This window comes from Passer domesticus, chromosome 31 (genome assembly GCF_036417665.1).
Source record: "Passer domesticus isolate bPasDom1 chromosome 31, bPasDom1.hap1, whole genome shotgun sequence".
NCBI classification, from domain to species: domain Eukaryota; kingdom Metazoa; phylum Chordata; class Aves; order Passeriformes; family Passeridae; genus Passer; species Passer domesticus.
The window spans coordinates 517,913-538,228 of record NC_087504.1 but is presented as its reverse complement, the minus strand read 5'-3'; the positions used below and the strand labels follow the sequence as shown (position 1 = coordinate 538,228).

The 20,316-nt window shown below is 52.5% G+C and overlaps 1 protein-coding gene across 1 annotated transcript in view; it reads right to left on the bottom strand.

The window, feature by feature from the left end:
- Positions 1–2,800: 2,800 nt before the first annotated feature.
- Positions 2,801–20,316, bottom strand: part of LOC135287768 (zinc finger protein OZF-like) — a 218,462-nt gene continuing 200,946 nt past the window's right edge. The window contains exon 3 of the mRNA XM_064400985.1: positions 2,801–3,531. Within this exon, the coding sequence (XP_064257055.1) occupies positions 2,801–3,531 (731 nt within the window). The remainder of the gene's footprint in view (positions 3,532–20,316) is intronic.

Below are 20,316 nucleotides of genomic sequence, written 5' to 3'. Positions count from 1 at the left end.
GGGCATATGTCTTAGAGGTTCCTCCAAGGGGATCAGACATGTCATCATCATCATCATACCTGGCAGTTCGGCTATGGGCAACTGGAGCTGCTTTCCTTGTGGTGGAACTTCCTCTCTGAGCCCTGTCTTCCTTCAATTCACGCACCCTTCGGGCCAGAGCAGCGGTGGATTTTCCATCCCACAGCCTCATGTTTTCTCCACAATCGCGCAGGAAGAACCACAGCTCAGCTGGTGGGGTGTACTTTCTCTCTCTATCTGGGGAACGTCTGCGTTGGGTGCCAGAACTTTTGATCTGTACTGCTGAGATTTGGAGAAGGTCTTCTTTAATCTCCTCTCTGAGCTTCTTATGATTCTCCTCTATCTTATCCTCTAATCTCTGCAGACGTGTTTCCACTGCTGCGATTCTGGCATGTGTTGGGCCATGTACAGCATCTGCATAAGCTCGGAGCTTCTTTGCCATGTCAAGCACGGTCCCATCCCTGTCATCCCGCTTCATGATAGCTAGAGCAGAAGCATATTCATGTGGCCCAAGTCGTACCAGTTTTCGCCACATCACAGATGTGCATGGTACCAAGTCTGGATTCCTAGTAGTTATGTCATCTGAGAAGATAATCTCAGCCACTGCCATTTCTTTCAGGCGTTGAATCCCTTGTTCTATGGTTTTCTACTGTGTTTGCTGCATGTAGAGATCATTGGCACACAGGTATCTTTGCGCTACACTGTCCAAGACCCGTGCCCAGAGGCTGTGAGGGTTAGCCCCCCTCATCATGCCTTGGTCGATGACAGGATCATGTGACAGGGATCCCAAATGCCTCGCTTCAGTGCCATCCAGAATTGTAGCCTCGCTTGCAGCATCCCAAAGACGGACTAACCAGCTAATTATGGATTCATCAGATGGTCGGGTGTAATCCTTCCTTAGGCCATGCAGGTCCTTCAGGGAGAAGGACTCAGTATTGGCCTCTGATCTTGTGCCAGTTGCTTTGACTCCTGATTTTATGTCAGGAAATGTTGAGGGTCCTTCTCCTGCATCATCATCATCATCATCCACTGGTCGATCGGTCTTGTCTGTGCACTTCCCACTTCTAGTGCTAGTAGCAACAGCCATTGCTTGAGGCTTATTGTCTGGTTTAACTGCTGGCTTAGGCTCACTATGTGGTTTAGCTGCTGGCTTTGAGCCTGGGGTGTTGGCTGCAGCCTGAGTGACTGGGATAGCTCTTGATGTATCTCTCTGCCATCTGTCTTCTGTCTGCTGCCCTAGAGTATCTAGCAGTGTGCCATAAGCATATGCTAGGGCTTAGCTCACTGCAATGATCTTTTTCTCCTGAGGGTCATAAGGATATTTCTCTTTCAGATATTTCCCCACCTCAGCTGGGTTCTGAATTTGTTCATGGAGAAAGTCCCAGACTATAGGATCAGAGAATTCTTTCAGGATTTGGCCCATATTTTCCCATTCTCCACCCCACTCAGGATTCTCCACATGTGGGTCTACTTCTGGGTCAGGGGTCTCATCAGCCCTTCTAGACATCTCAGCCCTCATTCTAGAGAAGCTGCAGACCATATAGAGGAAGCTTACCAGATTAAATACCAGAAAGATGGTGTCTTTAACATTCAGGGGAAACTGAACATTCTCCAAAAGTGACGTAACAGATTCAAAGGAGAAGAAGGAAAGGAAAGGCTGGAAAGCCCCATTCCCTGCTCCTCCTCTAACCAGCTGGGTGCAATTACTAATAAATTCCCAAAACATACTGTTAGAACTGGGATGCAGGGTAGGATGAAGAAACCATAAACCATACATATCGTAAACAGACGCCAGTATCTTTGTAAATGCCCTATAAATCATTATCACCAAGGCCAACACAATAGCTAATCCAATCCGTGCCCCTTTACTGCAAAAACTACGTGATAGGGACAATAATCCTAGTGACCAGAAAGGTATTGAAACCTCAAAAAGGTCTAGAGACCAGAGTCACATAAAGGCCTCCCCAAGAGACATTACAAATTCAAACAACATGGCTACTGGGTACTTTAACCTACTATACAGCAAGCACAACCAACCTGCAATCAATAAAGGGTTTTTTTCCACTTTCTCAAGCCATGCGTTGGGCGCCACTACCTGTATTTGTCCTGGTTTAGGGGAAGTTTGGGAGATAACCCCCAAAGGGGCTTCTCTACAAAAGCAGATTCAATTGCCCCTCCCCCCTCCAACCAGTTCGGGAGAAAATATCTCCTTGGAGAAAAAGTGGAAAGAAACCTGTTTATTAAACAATAGAAACCAAACAATATTAAACACTAAAACTTCTCACTGCTCCAAAGAAAAAGCAAACTCAGAACAGTCCCCTCCCCGGGTTGCAGCTCGGCTCACTCAGTCTTTGATCAGTCTCTCTGGTGCTGGAAACGCCGCAGCCCAGGCCCGGCCAGGGGCCACAGGTGGAGCTGCCGGTGCTCTTCTGGGTGTTCAGTCCAGAGCAGGCTTGAACAGGTCCAAGAAAAAAGGAAAAAATCACAGTCCAGGGAACATCTTTGCCTCAGCTAGCTAAAACTAACTAAAAGCAAGAGAAAGGGAAAAAGGAGCTCTGTCCGGCTGTCTGTCCATCCGCAGACAACACAGTCCAGGAGCAGGAATGTGGAGGAGTGAGAGCAGTCTGAAAACAAACTGTGCGCTTCTTCCCTCCCCTCCTCACTGTCTGGAAGAGAGTCTTAAAGGTGTAAAACTTATTATTCAGTATAAATAGAACAAGACGATTGGGGATAAAAACATCATATAGTCAATCCAGGACAAGGGGCATTTGCAGGGCTTCCCTTAACGGTGACTCCATTGGTGTTGGGTCAAGTTAGAGCTGCTGGTGAAGCTCTTCCCACACTGGGGACACTGGTAGGGCCTCTCCCCAGTGTGAATGCGCCGGTGGGTGACGAGAGTGGAGTTGTGCTTGAAGCCCTGCCCGCAGTTGGGGCAGCGGAAGGGCCTCTCCTCGCTGTGAATCCGCTCATGCAGGAGGAGATTGCAGCTGCTGTGAAACCTCTTCTGACAGGTGTGGCACTCGTAGGGCCTCTCCCCAGTGTGGATGCGCTGGTGGGTGACGAGTTGGGAATTGCGCTTGAAGCCCTTCCCACAGTCGGGGCAGAGGAAGGGCCTCTCATCAGTGTGGATGCGCTGGTGGGTGACAAGGTGGGAGTTTTGCTTGAAGCCCTTCCCGCAGTCGGGGCAGAGGAAGGACCTCTCCTCGCTGTGAATCCTCTGGTGCCTGAGGAGAGTGGAGCGGGTCTGAAATCTCTGCTGACACTCAAGGCATTCATAGGGCCTGTCCCCGGTGTGGATGCGTTGGTGGGTCACAAGGGTGGATCTGTAGCTGAACCCCTTCCCACACTCCCCACACTCGTAGGGCCATTCCCCGGTGTGGATCCTCTGGTGGCAGATCAGGTGGCAGCTCTGCCTGAAGCTCTTCCCACACTCCAAGCACTTGTAGGGTTTCTCCCCATCATGAAGCTGCTCATGGACCATCAGCTCTGAGCTCTGGCTGAAGCTCTGTCCACCTTCCTGCAACAGGCTGGGTCTTTCCTCCTCAGAGCACCCTGGGCTGGGTTTGGAGCACCTCCTCCTGCAGGATCTCAGGGAATTTTCTTCCCCATTGGATTCCTGTGCCATGGAGCCACTCAAAATGGCCTCTTCCACAAGGTTCTGCTGCGGAGATTTGTCCTCGCTGGTCTCCATCCTCAGCTCCTTGTCTGAGGAAGGCAGGGCAAGGAGAGGATGGGATTTCCCACCATGCCAGAGGGAAGGGGAAGGAGATTCTCCCCGTGCATCCCTGGCAGGACGGCGTTGGAAGCAGGGTTGTCCTGCAGCCTTGGGCTGTGCTCTGCAGGGAGATGGAGCAGGAGAGAGAGGGAAAGGGGCTGTGACTTCCTCCTCACCTACCTGATGGTCCCGGGACATCTTCCTCTTCCTCGCAGCCTTCTCCTCCATCTGGCAGTGGTTTTGAGATGGGAAATTCTGTTTTGGGAGGAAAACAAGAGATGAGTGCATTGAGTTTTGTACAGGTTTGAGGGCAAACCAGGGGTACAGTCTAAGCCAGAATTACAATTTAAGAAGAAAATTAAGATTAAGGCAATGATACAGAAACACTGCCTTAAACTGACAGTCAGGATATAACCTGGCACCCTGTTGGTCAGGGTGGTGGTAGCAGTCCCATTAGATGGTGGCCTCAGTCCTGTTGCAGTGATGAACGTGATTCTGTCGAAGCGGTGATCCTGTAGAAGGGTCTGGTCTTCCACTGAAGGTCCAGTGGTGGTGATGGAGCTCTTGTCCTCTGGAAATCCAGTAGGCAAGATGCTCCTGGTGCTGCAAGTCTCAGTTTATATCCAGGTAGGAATGTGTGGCTCCTCCCCCTGGGTGGAGCATCCCACAATGGGATGATGTCATTTTACCAGTCCTGCAGGGACACTCAATGGCCCATTAACCTAAGATAGCCCCTGGGGATGTTATCAGGGCTGAGTCATGGAAGAGGTAAAGAACACTGCCCCGCCTGTTTATAACAGTTTCTAAAGGTGTTGATGGAAAACATGCATTTGGTTACATCTTGCACTGCAACCTAAAACAGTGGGGTAATCCCTGCTCGGGGGGTGAACACCATCCCCCCTACCCAAACTGGCTCAGGTGTAAAACCCTCTCCCTGAGAAGGCCACACACACAGGGGACAATGTCACACTTTGGGGTCCCAGGGTCCCCATCTCCAGCCTCCAGCCAATCCAGTTACTTGGGGCTCTCTCCTCTCCCCACTGCCCTGTCCTGTTTTAGGGCAAATTTGGGAGAAAACCTCGAAAAGGGGATTCCATTAGAAAGCAAATTCAAGCGGCTTCTCCACCAACCAGTTTGGTAAAAGATTTCCTTGGAGAAAAGTAGAAAACACCTGGTTATTTAACAGGCAAGGGATTCACGAGCAGAGCAAATGACCAATATTAAACAACAAAACCTCTTGCCACTCCAAAAGAGATGACAAACTCAGCAAGTCCCTCCCTGGGCTGTAGCTCAGCACACTCATTCTCTTATCAGTCTCTTATCTGTCTCTTATCAGTTCCTCCATCACTGGAAAAGCCACAGCCCAGACTCAGCCCAATGGGCCACAGGTGTGAGCTGCCAGTGCCCTTCTGGGTGTTCAGTCCAGAGCAGGTTAAAACAGCTCCAAAGAAAAAGAAAAATCACAGTCCAGGGAACTTCTCTGCCTCAGAGAGCTAAAAAACCCCTAAAAGCCAAGGAGAGCCCTGTCCCACCATCTGTCCCTCCAGGAGCTGGAATGTGGAGGAGTGAGTGCAGTTTGTAAAACAAACTGCTCACTTCTTCCTCCCTCCCTTCGCTCTCAGAACCAGCCTTAAATGTGCAGAACTCATTTCTGAGCTAAACAGACAAATGTGGGTAGGAGCATGATCCCAGGTCCAGCCCTTCTGGGGGTTTGGGGTGTCTCTGTCCCTCTGACCCCGATGATGTTTGGGTGGGGTCACACCAGGGCTGAGAGGGACAGAGACCCCCCCAGCCTCCACAGGGATGGGAAGGTCGGAGAGCCCCCCAGCCCCAAGCACCCTCAGCAGTGAGAGGGACACAGAGCCCCTGGTCCCCAGCCCTGCACAGGCATTCCCTGAGGCCAGAGGGATGGAGAGACCACCGAGCAACCAGCAGGGCAAGGGGACAGAGACCCCCGAGGATCCCCTTCCCCTGGGCTGAGAGGGACAGAGACTGCCCCGAGCATCCCCCTGGCATGGGGGTGAGAGGGAGGGAGACCCCCAGGCATTCCCTGGGGTGAGAATGATGGACACCACCTCAGGAATGGCCTGAGGTGACAGGGACAAAATCCCCCCAAGCCCCTCCCAAGCATCCCTCAAGTATCCCCTGGGCACTGGACAAAATAAACTTGGCAGAAATCAAACTTAACACCACGTTAAATGCCTTGAGGAACATTTGCTCTTGCCACAAGTCACTTGTGATGGAAATGTAAACAAATCCCAAACATTAATAAACCAACAATAGAAGCAATTCTGTTTCATCGGTTCCTGCACAGCTCCAGCTCAGCTGCTGGCAGGTTCCAAAAAAAAAAAAAAAAAAAAAAGATGGAAATTTGGCCCAAGATTATTAAAAGGAAGGAAAAACTCTGTATAGCTGTGACAAAGGTGACAGGGACGAAGACACTTATGATTTTCACATGTGGCAAATTCAGGACTAATTTAGGAATCTAGCTACTTGAGCTGGGCTTCCTGTGGGACTTCTAGCAGCCTTGTGTTCCTCACGTTGGGGTGAATGAATCCCATTCCTAAACCTCAGCCTGTGGAGACCGAGCATCCCAGCTGGTCCCACCCCTGGTGGACATGGTAACATGCTTGGGAGTAGGGGAGAATCCCATTCCTAAACCCTGGTCCATGGAAACCGAGCATCCCAGCTGCTCCCAGCCCTGGTGGCCATGGCAACAGCCTTGGGAGCGGGTCCCTGGCTGGGGCTGTGGGAACCTCTTCCCTCTGGTGCCCAGGGACAGGACTGGAGGGAAGGGCTGCAGCTGAGTCGGGGCAGGCTCAGGCTGGATCTCAGGAAAAGGTTTTTCCCCAGAGGCTGCTGGGGCGCTGCCCAGGCTCCCCAGGGAAGGCTCCCAGCTCCAGGGCTCTCTGAGCTCCAGCAGCATTTGGACAGCGCTGCCAGGCCCAGGCTGGCATTGTTGGGGTGTCCTGTGCAGGGCCAGCAGTTGGACTCCAGGATCCTGATGGGTCCCTCCCAGCTCAGCCAATTCTGTGGATCTGGGATCCCATGACCCTGGGGATGGGACTGCCAATGGTTGCCATGGCAACGGGCTCTGGCTGCAGGCCTGAGCTGGTGTCCATGGCAACCACCCTTGGCATGGGGTCTGCATGGAGCTGCCGAGGGACTGAGCACAGCAACAGGGGGCTGGGGATGGTTGCCATGGAAACTGACCATAGCAACAGGGGGCTGGGGATGGTTGCCATGGAAACTGACCATAGCAACAGGGGGCTGGGGATGGTTACCTGCTTAGGATCAGATTTGTCACAGGTCCTCAGAGGGGTTCCATGGGGACATTCCAAGAGTCTCCAGGCTGTTTAAGAGCTAGAATGTCACAGGCAGAGACAGGGGCTCCATGGACACCTCCCAGGGGTTTCTGGGGATGGTAAAGAGCCCTGTGGTCAGAGGCAGACACAGCCATTCCATGGTGACATCCCAGGAGTCCCCAGGCTGCCACAGAGCCGGGATGTCCCAGACACTCACAGGGGTTCCTGTCATGAGCACAGTGGGAGCTTCAGGCAAAAGCTTCATTTCTTTATTACAGAAACTCCTGTTGAGACATGAGGTGGAGAAATTACTTCCAACAGCCACCATGGAACCTCAAAGCCCTGCAGGACCCCTAGACTTGTAAAATTCCTTCTAAGAGAGGAGACTGGGAGAGGCTGCATCCAATCCCAGCCCAGACTTTGTCAAAGGTTTATGTATAAAAGATTGGAGAGGTGGAATTGAACCTTAATACAATTTGTCCCACACGATTAATGATGGAGTACCAGAGAAATTTATATAAATACAGCCCTGATGGATTGTGATCATGATTAGTCAGAAAGATCTTAACCACAGTACTGGAATTATAACAATTATTAGAATATTCTGTTCTAGGAAGCAATTTTGAAGTCAACAATGCCTTGCTGGAGTTGTTGGAGCCCATGGCAGGCAGAGCCTCCTGCTCCAGCAGGAACTGCCTTTCCTGTGCCATCAACAGGGCAGGTCCCACTGCAGGAAAAGCCCCAGGCCAGCCCCAGCACAGGGAAGGGCTTGGGCACAAGGGCAGAGTGCCGTGCTGGGAGCTGTGCCAGGCAGAGCTTGAGGCAGCAAAGGCACCTTGGCAGCAGCAGCTGCTTGCAGGGCATGGCCAGAAGCCTCCCTTGGCAGCCCGGCCTGGTGGCCAGCACTGCAGAGCTGCTGCCTCAGGGCTCATTTCTGCCTGGGCTCTGAAAAGCCATTTCTGCTCCAGGAGCCTGCCTGGGAAGCCATTGGCCCCAGCACCTTGGGCACAAGATATGAATGACAAAACTCTTCATGCCAGCAGAGACAAGGCAGGGACAGAGGAAAGAGGAGAGCCAGGCCCAGGGCTGCCATGGTGATGGCTGTGAGGTCACTGCCCCTGCAGCAGCCTGGCTGCCCTCAGCAGACATTCTGGCCAGAAGCGTAGTGAGGGCACCCCAGCACAGCAGAGAACCCACACAACAGGAATTCTGTCCTTGGGGATGAGAGGGTCAGGCTGCACAAAGTTCCTGCTCTTGGATAATTCCTGGGATGAGGAATCCACTTCTCTGGAAAAACAATTGCAGTTTTGTGCCACTCTCATAATTGTGAAATATTTCCTCCTTCTAACAAATGTAAATCCACCCTCATTCATTTCAGAGATATTGAGCCTTGTTCTGTCACTGCAAGACTTGGGAGAAAATAATTTCTACCACTATTTTTCCATTTTCACAGACTTTGGAGACAACCCAAAAATCTCCCAAGATGGGGTTTGGAGGCCTCATCACATAACCAGCGGGAGGAGGCTACAGGCTCTGGGCTCAGTGGTGTGGAGACTGAGGACAGAACAGGAGTAGACTGGGAGGGAGTAAAGGGTGGCTTCACAGAGCCTGGAGCTTCTCTTCATAGTGGGAATGAGCCTGAAGAAGAAATAATTGTGCTAAGGGCAGCTGGGGAGGCCCAGACTGGATAGCAGGAGAAAGGAGTTTCCCTGCCAGGGCAGGGCTGTGGTGCAACACATCCCCCAGAAGGAGCCTGGAGCAGCCCAAGGCTTTGTGTGGGCAGGCAGAGGCAGGCAGGAGGCAGAGCTGTCAGCAAAGGAAGGGGCCAGCCAGGTGGGGCAGCCAGGGGATGATGACAGCCTGCAGGGACAGAGGCGCAGGTTTGCTCAGCATCAGAGACATCTTTCCCTTGCTTGTCCCCACCTGTCATCACTGCCTCCAGTGTTCTTCTCTGGCTGCAACCTGGGGACACTTTCTCAGTCCTGTCCCTCAGAAGGATTGGTTTAAAGTATGAGAAACTTCTGTGTTTCACTCTCTTTTTGAGTCCCTGAGAAGTTCTCTGAGCACACTCTGAGGGACTGAGTCTGATGCAAAGAGCACCAAAGCCCCAGAGGGTCATTAAAGTCCTGGTGCTGTGTCTGTGCTGCTGAGCTGGGCCGGGCTCCTGGCCCAGAGGCAGCTCCTGGCAAGGGCAGCGCTGCAGAGAGACAGCTCTGGCCAGGAGCAGCTCCTGTGCACAGCCCAGCAGGGTTGGGGCACTGCCAGGGCAGCTCAGGGACACCAGCAGGGCACAGACAGAGCTGACAGGGGCTCAGCACTGGCAGGGGCTGGGGGATGTCCCAGAGGGGGCTGTGTGACAGCGGCACCTCTGTGGCTGTGTCCTAGAGGCACAGAGCAGCTGTGATGTCAGCAAGGGGCTGTGTGACAGCACAGAGTGGGCTGTGTGAGGTCACAGGTTGGGCTGTGACATCACAGAGTTTGTTGTGTGAGGTCATTGAGCAGCTAGAGCATCATAGAGGGGATTCTGTGACATCACAGAGCGGGCTGTTACTTCATGACATGGCTGTGTGACATCATAGATCAAGCTGTGAGGTCAAAGTTTGTGCTGTGACATTAGAGAGTGGCAGTATCACATCATAGAGAGGTTTTTGTGACATCACTGAGGGGGTTGTGACATCACAGAGCTGGCTGTGATGTCATAGAATAGGGTGTGAGGCCATGGAGCAAGCTCTGCCAACATGGAAAGTGGCTTTGTGACATCAGAGAGTGGGTTGTGACATCGCCGTGTGACTGTGTAACATCACAGAGAAGGCTGTGACATCACAGAGTAGGTGTGTTTCATCTCAGAGTTGCCTTCGACATCGAGGAGTAGGCTCTGTGACATAAATGGCTGGACATCATAGAACGGATTGTGCCATCACAGGGTATCTCTCTGACATCACAGAGGGGCTGTGACATCACAGATCAGTTTGTGACATCATTGAATGGCTGTATGACATCCCAGGACAGGTTGTGTGATATCACAGAAGAATGTGACATCATCCTGTGGGCTGTGACATCACAGTGGGCTGTGTGACATCACAGGGAGCTGTGAGACATCACAGGGGGCTGTGTGACATCACAGATCAGCTGTGTGACATCACAGGGGCTGTGTGAGGTCACTGGGGAGGTCACTCTGCTCCAGCCCCTCTCACAGTTCCCCCAGAGCAGTCCAACGCTGCTCGTGCACAGTGGGGTCTCCTGTCCCCCGGGTACCCCCGCCCCCCATGCTGCAGCCTCCCCCAGAGGATGTTCCACGAGATCGACCCCAGAGCCTGACACGGGGAGGGGGGTCGGGGCTCTGGGGGGTGGGACAGGGGGACAGGGACCCCCCGGCAGCGTCCCCGTGTCCCCCAGGGCCAGAGTCTTGGCGAGGGCTCTTTCATCCTCTTATGCACAAGCGCTTGAGAGCGCGCAAAAAATCCCCAGCAAGGGATCAGCAAAAACCAGATTTAATATTAAGGGACAGCAGCTCAAAGTTCCTTGGCAAGAGTCACTCTGTTCCTGAATGGGCAATTCAGGCACACAAAGGAAACAAAGAAACAACAAAGCCAAAACAAATCCAGCCAATCAAACCAGAAATGAAACAAGAACTCTCCCTGTGTGTGTGAGTGTGCCAAAAGGGCAGTGAAGGCAAGGATAAAAGGAATATGGCCTAAAAGCTTAACACAGCTAAAACCTAACAGGACTAAACCTTGACTTCTACCTCGAACTTCACAATTTAGCAAAAGAACAAAGCTTAACAGTATTTCACGTAACTTGCAACCTATGCCATACCAATTTAATAGAGAAATTACAGTATTTAACTCAGCTTATAACTTATATTAAACATAACAACATAGCAAAGGAGCAACTCTTAGCAGCATTTAACTTCACTTAGACCTTGTGATAAATCACCTCACTTACAGGCCTGGCTGACTCAGCTATCCAAGGCACTCCAACCCCTCCGAGAGCATAATTTCTGTCACTTTTCCCCAGCACAGGCACTCCTGTGTGCACACAGACACAAAGAGGCAGTGCAAGGCACCTGTGACAAATTCCCCTGAGGGCAGGAAATGCTCCCTGTGGATGCTTTGGCATCTCCCCAGCGGGTGAAGGGTTGAGCCTGGAGGAGTGGGGGGATCGGCCCAGGCTCTGTCCTTGTTCAGGATCCCCGAGTGCAGCAAACGGGAGAGTTCCCGGCTGGGAGAGGCCCCACTCAGAGGGAGTCGCTGGCCCAGGAGAGCTCCAAGGGGCTCCTTTTTCAGCGCTGTTTGTAGGGCCCCAAGAGAGGGGCTGCAGTCACAGCAATGGTTCCTCCTGGCCGCACTTGGCATCAACAGCTTTCTTTGGCAGTGTGAGAACAGGCATGTTGTGCCCCTGAGGGAACAAAACCAGTTCCCAGGGCTGCTCCTACAGCAACCAGGAGCTGGTTGGGCAGCAGCAGTGCCTGGAGCAGACAGTGTTTGTGCTGAGCTGCAAAGAGCTGAGCCCAGGGGCTGTTGGCCAAGGCCGAGGCCCAAGGAGCATTTCTCAGCTGGCAGGGCAGCCTGAGAAGGGGAGGGGGGAATGCAGCAGCACAGGGCCCATGGAACCAAGGGACCATTGTGACACTGTGGGGCCTTGTGACACCAAGGGACCATTGTGACACCGTGGGCCACATGGAATCATGGAGAGCACTGTGACATCGCTGGGCTCATGGAACCAAGAGGACTGTACTGATACTGTGTGACTCCATGGAATGTAGGTATCATTGTGACACTGAGACGCCCCATCAAACCAAGGGTCCATTGTAACATCGTGGGGCCTCCTGCAACCGTGGAGACCATTATGACACTTTGCGGTGTCATGGGACCAGGGGGCCATTGTGACACTGAGGGGACTCCATGAAGCCAAATGTCCCTTGTGACATTGCAAGGCCTTGTGGAACCATGGAGGCACCATTAAGTGACTTTACAGCCTCATGGAACCATGGGGCCGCTGTGACAAGGAGGGCACTCATGGAATCATGAAGATACTATGGGGCCCTATGGAATAAGCAAAGCATTTTGATACTGTGAGGCCTCATGGAACCAGTGAGACCATTGTGACCCTGGGGGTCCCCACAGAACCAAGAGGAACATTGTGATACTGTGGGGCCTTGTGAAACCAAGAGGCCTTTGTGACACTGCAGGGCTGGAACCAAAGTTCCATTGTGACATTGCAGGGCCTCGTCGCATCAGTGCTCCATTGTGACACTGGGCAACCAAAGGAGACAATTGTGACACTCCAGGGCTCATGGAACCAAAAGCTCCAGGGCGACACAGAGGGGCCTCCTGTCATCAATGGTCTATTGTGACACTGTGGAGCCAAAGGAGACCATTGTGACACTGCAAACCCCCAGGGTCCAAAGGTCCATTGTGACATTGCAGTGCTCATGGAACAGAGGAGTCACATGTCATTGTGGGGCCTAGGGAACCACAGAGACCATTGTGACAATGCAAGGCTTCATGGAACCCAGGCATCGTTGTGACATTATGAGGCACCATAAAACTAAGGGAACCCGGAACAAGTCTGGCTGGTTTGACCTTCCGGGCCCCCTGAATGGTCCAGCTGACCTTGGTATGTTGAGAATCTCCTGTTACCTCCTACTGAAACACTGGGGCTCTGTTCTTTCCTTCCTATGGAAAAGAACTCTCCTTCTCCTCCAGGCACACATGGCCAGAATTCAGATTTCACCTCCAAATTTCCTTATATCAAGGAATTCTTTCCACAGGAATATTGCCAGGACAAGTCTGGCTGGCAGTGGTTTCATGGTCACTTCCCATCTGTCTTCAAAACACCGGTGAAGGCTCCGTGCTTTCCTTCCTATGGGAAAGAACTGTCCTGCTTCTCCAGGCACCCATGGCCAAGACTGGGGTTCCATCTCCAAAATTCCCTAAATCCAAAGACTGCTCCCACACAAAATCTGCCATTGCTGACAACTCTGCTGGCCTTGGCCTAGTGAGGCTCTCACCTGCCTTCCAAACACTGGGGCTCTGTGCTTTCCTTCCAATGGAAAAGAACTGTCCTTCTTGTCCAGGTGCCCATGACCAGAATTGGGATTTCGCCTCCAACATTCCCTATTGTGACAGACTGGAGGAGATTGTTGGCTGGAAACATTTCACGTGTGGGGGAGGAAGGGGCAGGTCCAGCTTTGCCCTGGAAGCCCAGCACTGCCCTGTCCTGGAACCCCAATCCCCCCAGAGCCTCTATCCCAGCCCAGCAGTGGCTGCCAGTCCCTGGCACAGCACAGGCAATGCTCCACAGCCACCTCTGGAACCACCAGCCCAGCTCCTTAGCGACCAAATGACCCCAAGTCTCACCTGGGGGAAGGGCCCAGGAAGACCAAGGGGTATTGAAGGCTGACCACAAGGCAAGCACACATCTTGACTCTACCTCCTCTTGGAATTTCTTTCTGAACACGGCTGGAATCCAGGAGGCGGTAGCTGTGTGTGTGCTCCTCTGTATCTTTCTTACTTTTTTTCTCTCTCCCTGTCTGCTTCTACTTTATATGCCCCTTGGAAATTTTGATGAACTTAAAATTGAACAGCTTAGAGTTTGCGAAGTTGAATGTGCCAAATTAATGCTTTGAAAAGTGCTTTTTGTTGATTTAATGTCATAATAAACCTTTTCCCAAAGTTTCTCTGATTTTCTAAAGTTGCCAGTAAAGGCTGTATTGCTCTTTTGAGCTTTTCAGAATCTCTTGCTGGTATTTCTCCAGGGAGTCCAACTCAGAGTACCCAAACAATTGTAATTCCTATTAAAAGTCTCCTTGAGAGAGTTTTTTAGTGGATGGGAGTCAGGGCTTGTCTGTCCTGCTTGGCACAGCCCAGGCAGGGCTTTCCCAGCCACATTCCACTCTCCATTGCCCAGCTGGAGCCACTGGTGCCTCTGAGTTCTGCTGGCCCAGCCCCAGGGACGCTCTCCTTGTCTGCCCATTCCCCCACGGTCTCTGGGCAGGGATGGCCTCAGTGGGGGCTGCTAACATCCTCAGCAACTTGGAGGCTGCTGCTGGATTTCACTGCTGCAGAGGCTTGTTCAGCCTTCAGCTCTTCAGTGCAGGAATTCAGTGTCCCAGGCCTCATTAACATTCAGAACACCTTAAAAATCCAAGACTCTGGGAAGAATTTTTTTCAAATAAACCTTTCAAATAATTTAATTTGTGCTTATTAGACAGATTTCAGGAGTGTATTGAAACTGAATACATTCTATTTTAAAAGACAGTGAGAAATCATTTTTTTAGGTCCTGTTTAGTTTTTTTTCACTTCTAAAAAATTGATACGTGCAATCTACAATTGATATTGAAGCCAAGTACCTCCTCATGCAGCTTGAATAGATATGAAAATCAAGACCCTTCATGGCTGACAATCAATCAGACTCTGTCCCTACGCCCACCCCACCATTTCCCCCATCCAAGCCCTGGCACTCAGAGCAGCCTTGTGCAAATCTGAGCTGCCTCCAGGCCAGGCTGCACCTGCAGCTTTCAGCTCCTTGGCTCCAACTCCCACCTGCTTTCCTTGGAGAAGGAACTGCCTGAGACACAGAGGAATGTTCATTGATTGTCAGCCAACAAAGCCAAGGGAAGGCACAGCTCCATCAAATGCAAAAGTCATTCTTCTCCCTGGCTCTGCCCTGGCCCTGATCCCCACAGCCTGTCCTCTTTCCTTCATCCCTCCTTTGCCAGGGAGCTCTGCTCTGGCTGTGGAGAGAGATCCAAGTGCAGCCCCTGGAGTGGGAACCACAACTCATCAGGTTTGTGTGCTTTGAGGGAGCAGGAACGGGTGAGACTCAGAGGCATAGAAAGGTTTCTCTTCATGGCACACATAATAAATGTAAACATGATAAAATTTAAGAAACATCAAAACCCTTCCCTCAGCACCTTGTGACATGCCAGCAACATCTGACATGTCCACCATCCACAATGGATTGCCATACAGGAAGGATTTTAGACAAAGACTTAGGAAGAGGTGACATAAAAGATACAAATACAACTAAAATGCTCACTGAGAAGGTGTTGAAACTTCTGAAAGATTGGGCAACTCCCTGATTCTCAAAGCACTAAGGCAGTCAACAGAGACACAATGGAATGAGCAGAGAACAGCTGCAGGAGGAAATCTGGAAACAACTGGAATTACATAGATCCAGCTGCTCCAAATCAAGAGATCTCAGACATGGCATTTCCACAGGAGAGCTGGAAACACCTGAAGGAAGAAAGCCATGAAATACTAGAATGAAAGTTGGTAGCAATGGTTGAGGGGAAGATCAGTATTTCTTCTCCTGACATCAGTAGAAGAAACCAGTAGATCCAGGAAATTCCCCTTCCTGGTGGGAAAATTTTGCCATTTCTTAAAAGTACTCAAATGCCTCAGATAAAAAATATTTTCTGATATATTATGAAAGCAACAGGTATTAAAACCTGTGCCCCTTTCCAGGCAGACATCAGTTTTGTGTCCATGAAGAGGCAGTGCCACTTCTGCATTGAGGTGCCCAGGGATTGGATCTCTCTGAGAGCACCTGAGGGAGAGCAGAGCACCTTGCAAGCTGCAGGTCCCTGACAGCACCGCAGGGCTCCTGTCCCATCAACATCTGCCCTGCCCCAGTCTGAAACAGGGCCCAGCATGGTGCCGGGATCATCAGAGAGCTGAGGTGTGTGCTGGAATTCCATGCTCTCCCCATCCTGCAGCAGCCCTGCATTTCCCTGCTCCAGCCTTGGTCTCCAACACAGCCATGGAGGCTCTTTGGGCTCCTGACTGTTCCTGCAGCCCCCCAGGGCAGCTGAGCTCTGCCTGTGGCACAGTCAGCGCAGGCCATGCTCAGCAATTGCTTGTGTGTACCTGGCCTTGCTGTCAGCCCTGGCAGTGGCTGCGTGGCCCCTTGGTGGCCCTGTGCTGGCCCAGCCATGGTGGCCCAGCCCCTGTGCAGGCCCAGCCCAGGCCAGGAGCATTGCGGCTGGGAACGGCCCCTGTGCCGTGGTGCCCACAGCAGCCTTGGGGCTCTGTGCCCCATGGCCTCCCTGCTGGGCAGCCTCTGCCAGCTCCTGCACAGCCCCAGGCACGTGTGGGCCTGCACAGACAGCCCTGCCCCGGGCTCTGCCGGCCTCTGGGCCAGCAGAGAGGCCGGCCAGGGCAGGCCATGGCCGGGAACAGGCCCTGAGCCCCGCAGGAGGATGGAGCTGGGCCACAGCCAAACTCAGCCCAGGGCAAAGCTGGGCTCAGCAGCCAAGGCTGCCAAGGCCTGGGGACAGAGGCTGGCAGTGACAAATGTCCTGGGCCCCCTCCCTGCTCTGTCCATGCCCCCAAGGGCACAGAGCAGCCTCCTCTCTGGGACACTTGCCTGTTTGCAATGCCTTGAACAGGCGCTGGCCCTGCCCCACAAGGCCTGGCCTGAGTCCTGCCCCTGCACGCTCAGCCAGGCTGAGATGGACACTGATGGTTTCTGGGGCAGGCTCTCTGAGCCCAGCCCAGCTCCCTGCAAGCTCTGCCAGCTGCCCTGAGCTCTGGGCAGCACCAAGGGCCTCTCCCCAGCCCAGCCCAGCCGGCTCTGGCCCCACAGCTCTGCTCAGGCCAGGCTGCTCTGGCCACTGGCTCCACGGCCTCAGCCCCTGCCAAGGGCACAGCAGCAGCTGCAGCTCACACAGGACTCTGCCCCAGCCATGGGGGAAGGTGCTGGGACAAGGCCAAAGGAGGCTCCCTGGCTGCCCTGCTCCCCTCTGGCTCAGGTGCTGAGAGCTCTGCAGGCCCTGCTGCCATCCCATGTGCCCAGGGCAGCACAAGAGCCCCGGCCTTGGGGCCCTCAAGAGCTGCTCCTGCTCCAGGCCCAGGGCCTATCCCAAAGCTGGGGCAGCCACAAAGCTGTGCCCATTGCTGTTCATTGCAGCTCTGATGAGGATGGATCCTCAGCCACTTGGAGGTTGATGATGAATTTTTCTACTCCCAAGGCCTCTTCTTTCTTGAGCTCTTCAGTTCAGGAATTCAGTGAGAAAAGCTCATAAACATTTGTTCAACATGCCCAAAGAAGAAAAGCCATTTGGAATAACAGAAGTTTTCAAGTTTTCTCTAATTAATTAGACAGATATCTGAAGTGTATTCAAAGTGTAAATACTGTCTTGAAAACAATGCAGAGAGAACAGTTTGTTCTGTTTAATTTTTTTCCTGTTTATAGATTGATATCAGCAATGTCCAGTTGATATTGACCCCCAGCACCTTCTAATGCAGACTGAATAGCTATGAAAATCAAGACCATTCATGGCTGAGAGTCAATCAGACTGTGTCTCCTGCCCCCTCCCGACCATTTCCCTCATCCAACCCCTGGCACTCCTATGGACCAGCAATGGTGTCACCAGCAGGACCAGGACAGCAATTCTTCCCCTGTGCTGGGCGCTGGTTGGGCAGCACCTCGGGTGCTGTGTCCAGTTCTGGGACCCCAAATTTAGCAAGAATTGGAGGGGCTGGAGTGTGTCCAGAGAAGGGCAACAAGGCTGGTGAAGGGTCTGGAGCAAAAATCCTGTGAAGAGAGGCTGAGGGAGCTGGGGTTGTTTATCCTGGAGAAGAGGAGGCCCGGGGGAGACAAGGTGGTGTCAGGGCACAGGTTGGACTTGATGATCTCCAAGGTCTTTTCCAACCTTGCTGATTCTGGGATTCTCTGAAACCACCCTTGCAGCAGTTGCACGATGAGCCCTGGGCCTCCTCTTCAGTAGCTCGAGCAGCCCAGGTGCCTCAGCTTCTCCTCCCAGGCCCAAAGCCCATCCTGTCAGTCCTGCAGAGCCTCTGCAGCTCCTCCTCATTGCCCAGAACAGGGAGCCCCACACGCAGACACAGCAGCCCAGATGTGCCCCCCTGGCTTGGGGTGCCTCTGGCAAGGGAGCAGCACCAGGCACTGCAGGAGCCTGCAGACAATTCCTGCAGCACTTGGAGGATGATCCTGCTCCCCAAGGGACGTTCCCATGGTGCCAAGTCAGGAACTGCAATGGGGTGTGGGGCCAGAGAGGAAAGGGCAAACAGGGATGGGCTTTTTGCAGGGGAGGGAACAGGGGTGGGCAACAGGAATAAATTTGTACCAAAAAAAAGGGGAAAAAAAGCAAAGGTGAAGCCAAGGAAATGCTCAGGGCAGTTCAGGGGTGGCTGTCACGCAGCCCTGGCTCTGAGCAACAGCATCTGCAGTGGGACAGGAAACTCCTAGCTAATGGGAACAAAGTTTCTGGCTGACTGCAGAGGCCAGGACAAAGCTGAGTGGTTTCCCTGCTGTCCCCCAGCTCTTCCTGGCCCCAGGGGCTGATGGCATTTGTGCTCCCTCAGGTTCATGTCCCCACAGCAGCAGCATGGGGGTGCCCCTGCCTGCTCTGTGCAATGCAAACAGGGGCTCCTGAGCCAGTGCTGCCGTGGCTGTGCCTGCAAGGCTGCGGCACCTCTGTGAGCTGGGGGAGAGGCCAGGGCTGCAGAGGGGGGATGTTGTTGGCAGCTCCATGAGGATGCTCTGGGATGCTGCCCTGGGCTGTGCAGCACCCTGGGGATGGATCAGCCCCTGCTCTGCTGCTCCTTCCCGTCTCCCCCAGGGCCCTTGCAGAGCCCCAGCCATGCTGTTTGCCCCCAGCCTGCCCACAGCCAGCCTGGGGCTGCTCACCCTGGGGCTTTTCTGTGCTGAGCATTGGCCTGGCCGTGTTCTTGAGAGAGCCTGGGCAAGGAGCCTGCAGCCCCCAGGGCCTGGCCTGAGGCGTCAGCGCTGCCCCAGCAGTGCCCATGGCCTGTCCCTGCTGCAGCCCCGGCACTGCCACCCCCAGGACTGTGCCCGGCCCCGAGAGCACTCAGGCCCTGCAGCAACACCAGGGCCACCAGGGCAGTGGGGCAGGGCCACGGCAGCAGCACTGGCAACACCAAGTGCTGCTGCTGCTGCTGGGCACAGCTGCTGTGCCAGCACTGATCTGCCCCAGCTCTGCACACCGACATTGCTGCTGTAGCTCCAGAGAAGGCAAGAATAGAGGGATCTCTGCAGAAAACTTTGCTTGGATATCCTTTAGTTCCTTTAAAACCTTTGAGACTGCAGCCCCTCATTGGCACAGTCTGTGGCCACAGGGAAGGTGGAGAGAAACAAAGTCAGAGATGGCAGAAACAATCGTCTAGCTTTAGGAAGAATATTTAAAAAGGAAAACAACAGGGAAATCAAAGAACCAAACCAAAAGAGCTAGAAAAGATGACTTTTATTTCAAGTGATTTGCCGAAATTGGCAATCACTTTAATGCTTCCTAAGATGTCCAGTCATCAGTCTCCTCACTGCAGCCTTGAGCTCCTGGTTCCTCAGGCTGTAGATGAGGGGATTCAGGGCTGGAGGCACCACTGAATACAGAACTGACACCAACAGATCCAGGCATGCAGAGGAAATGGAGGAGGGTTTCAGGTAGGCAAGTACTGCAGTGCTGAGAAATGCATTTCTCCTGCATTTTCCCTTTTCAGATTCTTTCAGTCATCTCCTCAGAGGTACAGTTTGTTCTGGTGCTTTTTATGAACTGATTGTACTCTTGATTTAGATGGAGACTGTGGAATTGTTTTCAGATGTAGAAGAATCTGGACTGAAGACAGAAACAAACTCCCTGTCAGCCCATTTTCATCTTCTAGATCATTTTCAAGATGTCCTTGGGGGTGTTGGAATGATTATCACACAGCTCTCCACTTCTGGCTGCAGGCTCTAGAGTTTCTTTCTCTGCATTCAGTCAGGCTTGCATTCCCTAAGAGTTCTTGGTAGCCTCTCATGTTTTCTTAGGGTAGAACAGTAACAATGAAAACCTTTCCAATGGCACAACTGCCCAGCCCACAAGGAAAAGAAAAGAACAAGCTGTCAAATTCTTCAAATATTTCTTCTGCTTTGCTGCAAGTGTTGTGCTGCACCCACAGTGTGGAAAGCTGCAGTTGGTGGCACACCTTGTGACAGAAGCTGCACCTCGTTCTCCGGGAAAGGTTCTTGGAAAAAGCAAACAGGACTGAGGAGAAGATTCTGGAAAAACTGAAAGAGCTTTTAAGAAATTAAATGAAAATTGAAACAATTCAAGACGTTTTTCTCGATTTGTTTTTATGCTCCCCTTTTCATCTTGCACTAGTTGTCCATCCCATTAATTCCAAACAGATCTCACTTCTAAGATCACTTCTAAGATCCATGACTTGGCAAGTTTTAGACATTTTAAGATACCATGACCTAGACACAGTTTGGCTTCCCCTGTTTTTCTTGGAAATCAATGCTGGAGAGGTAAGT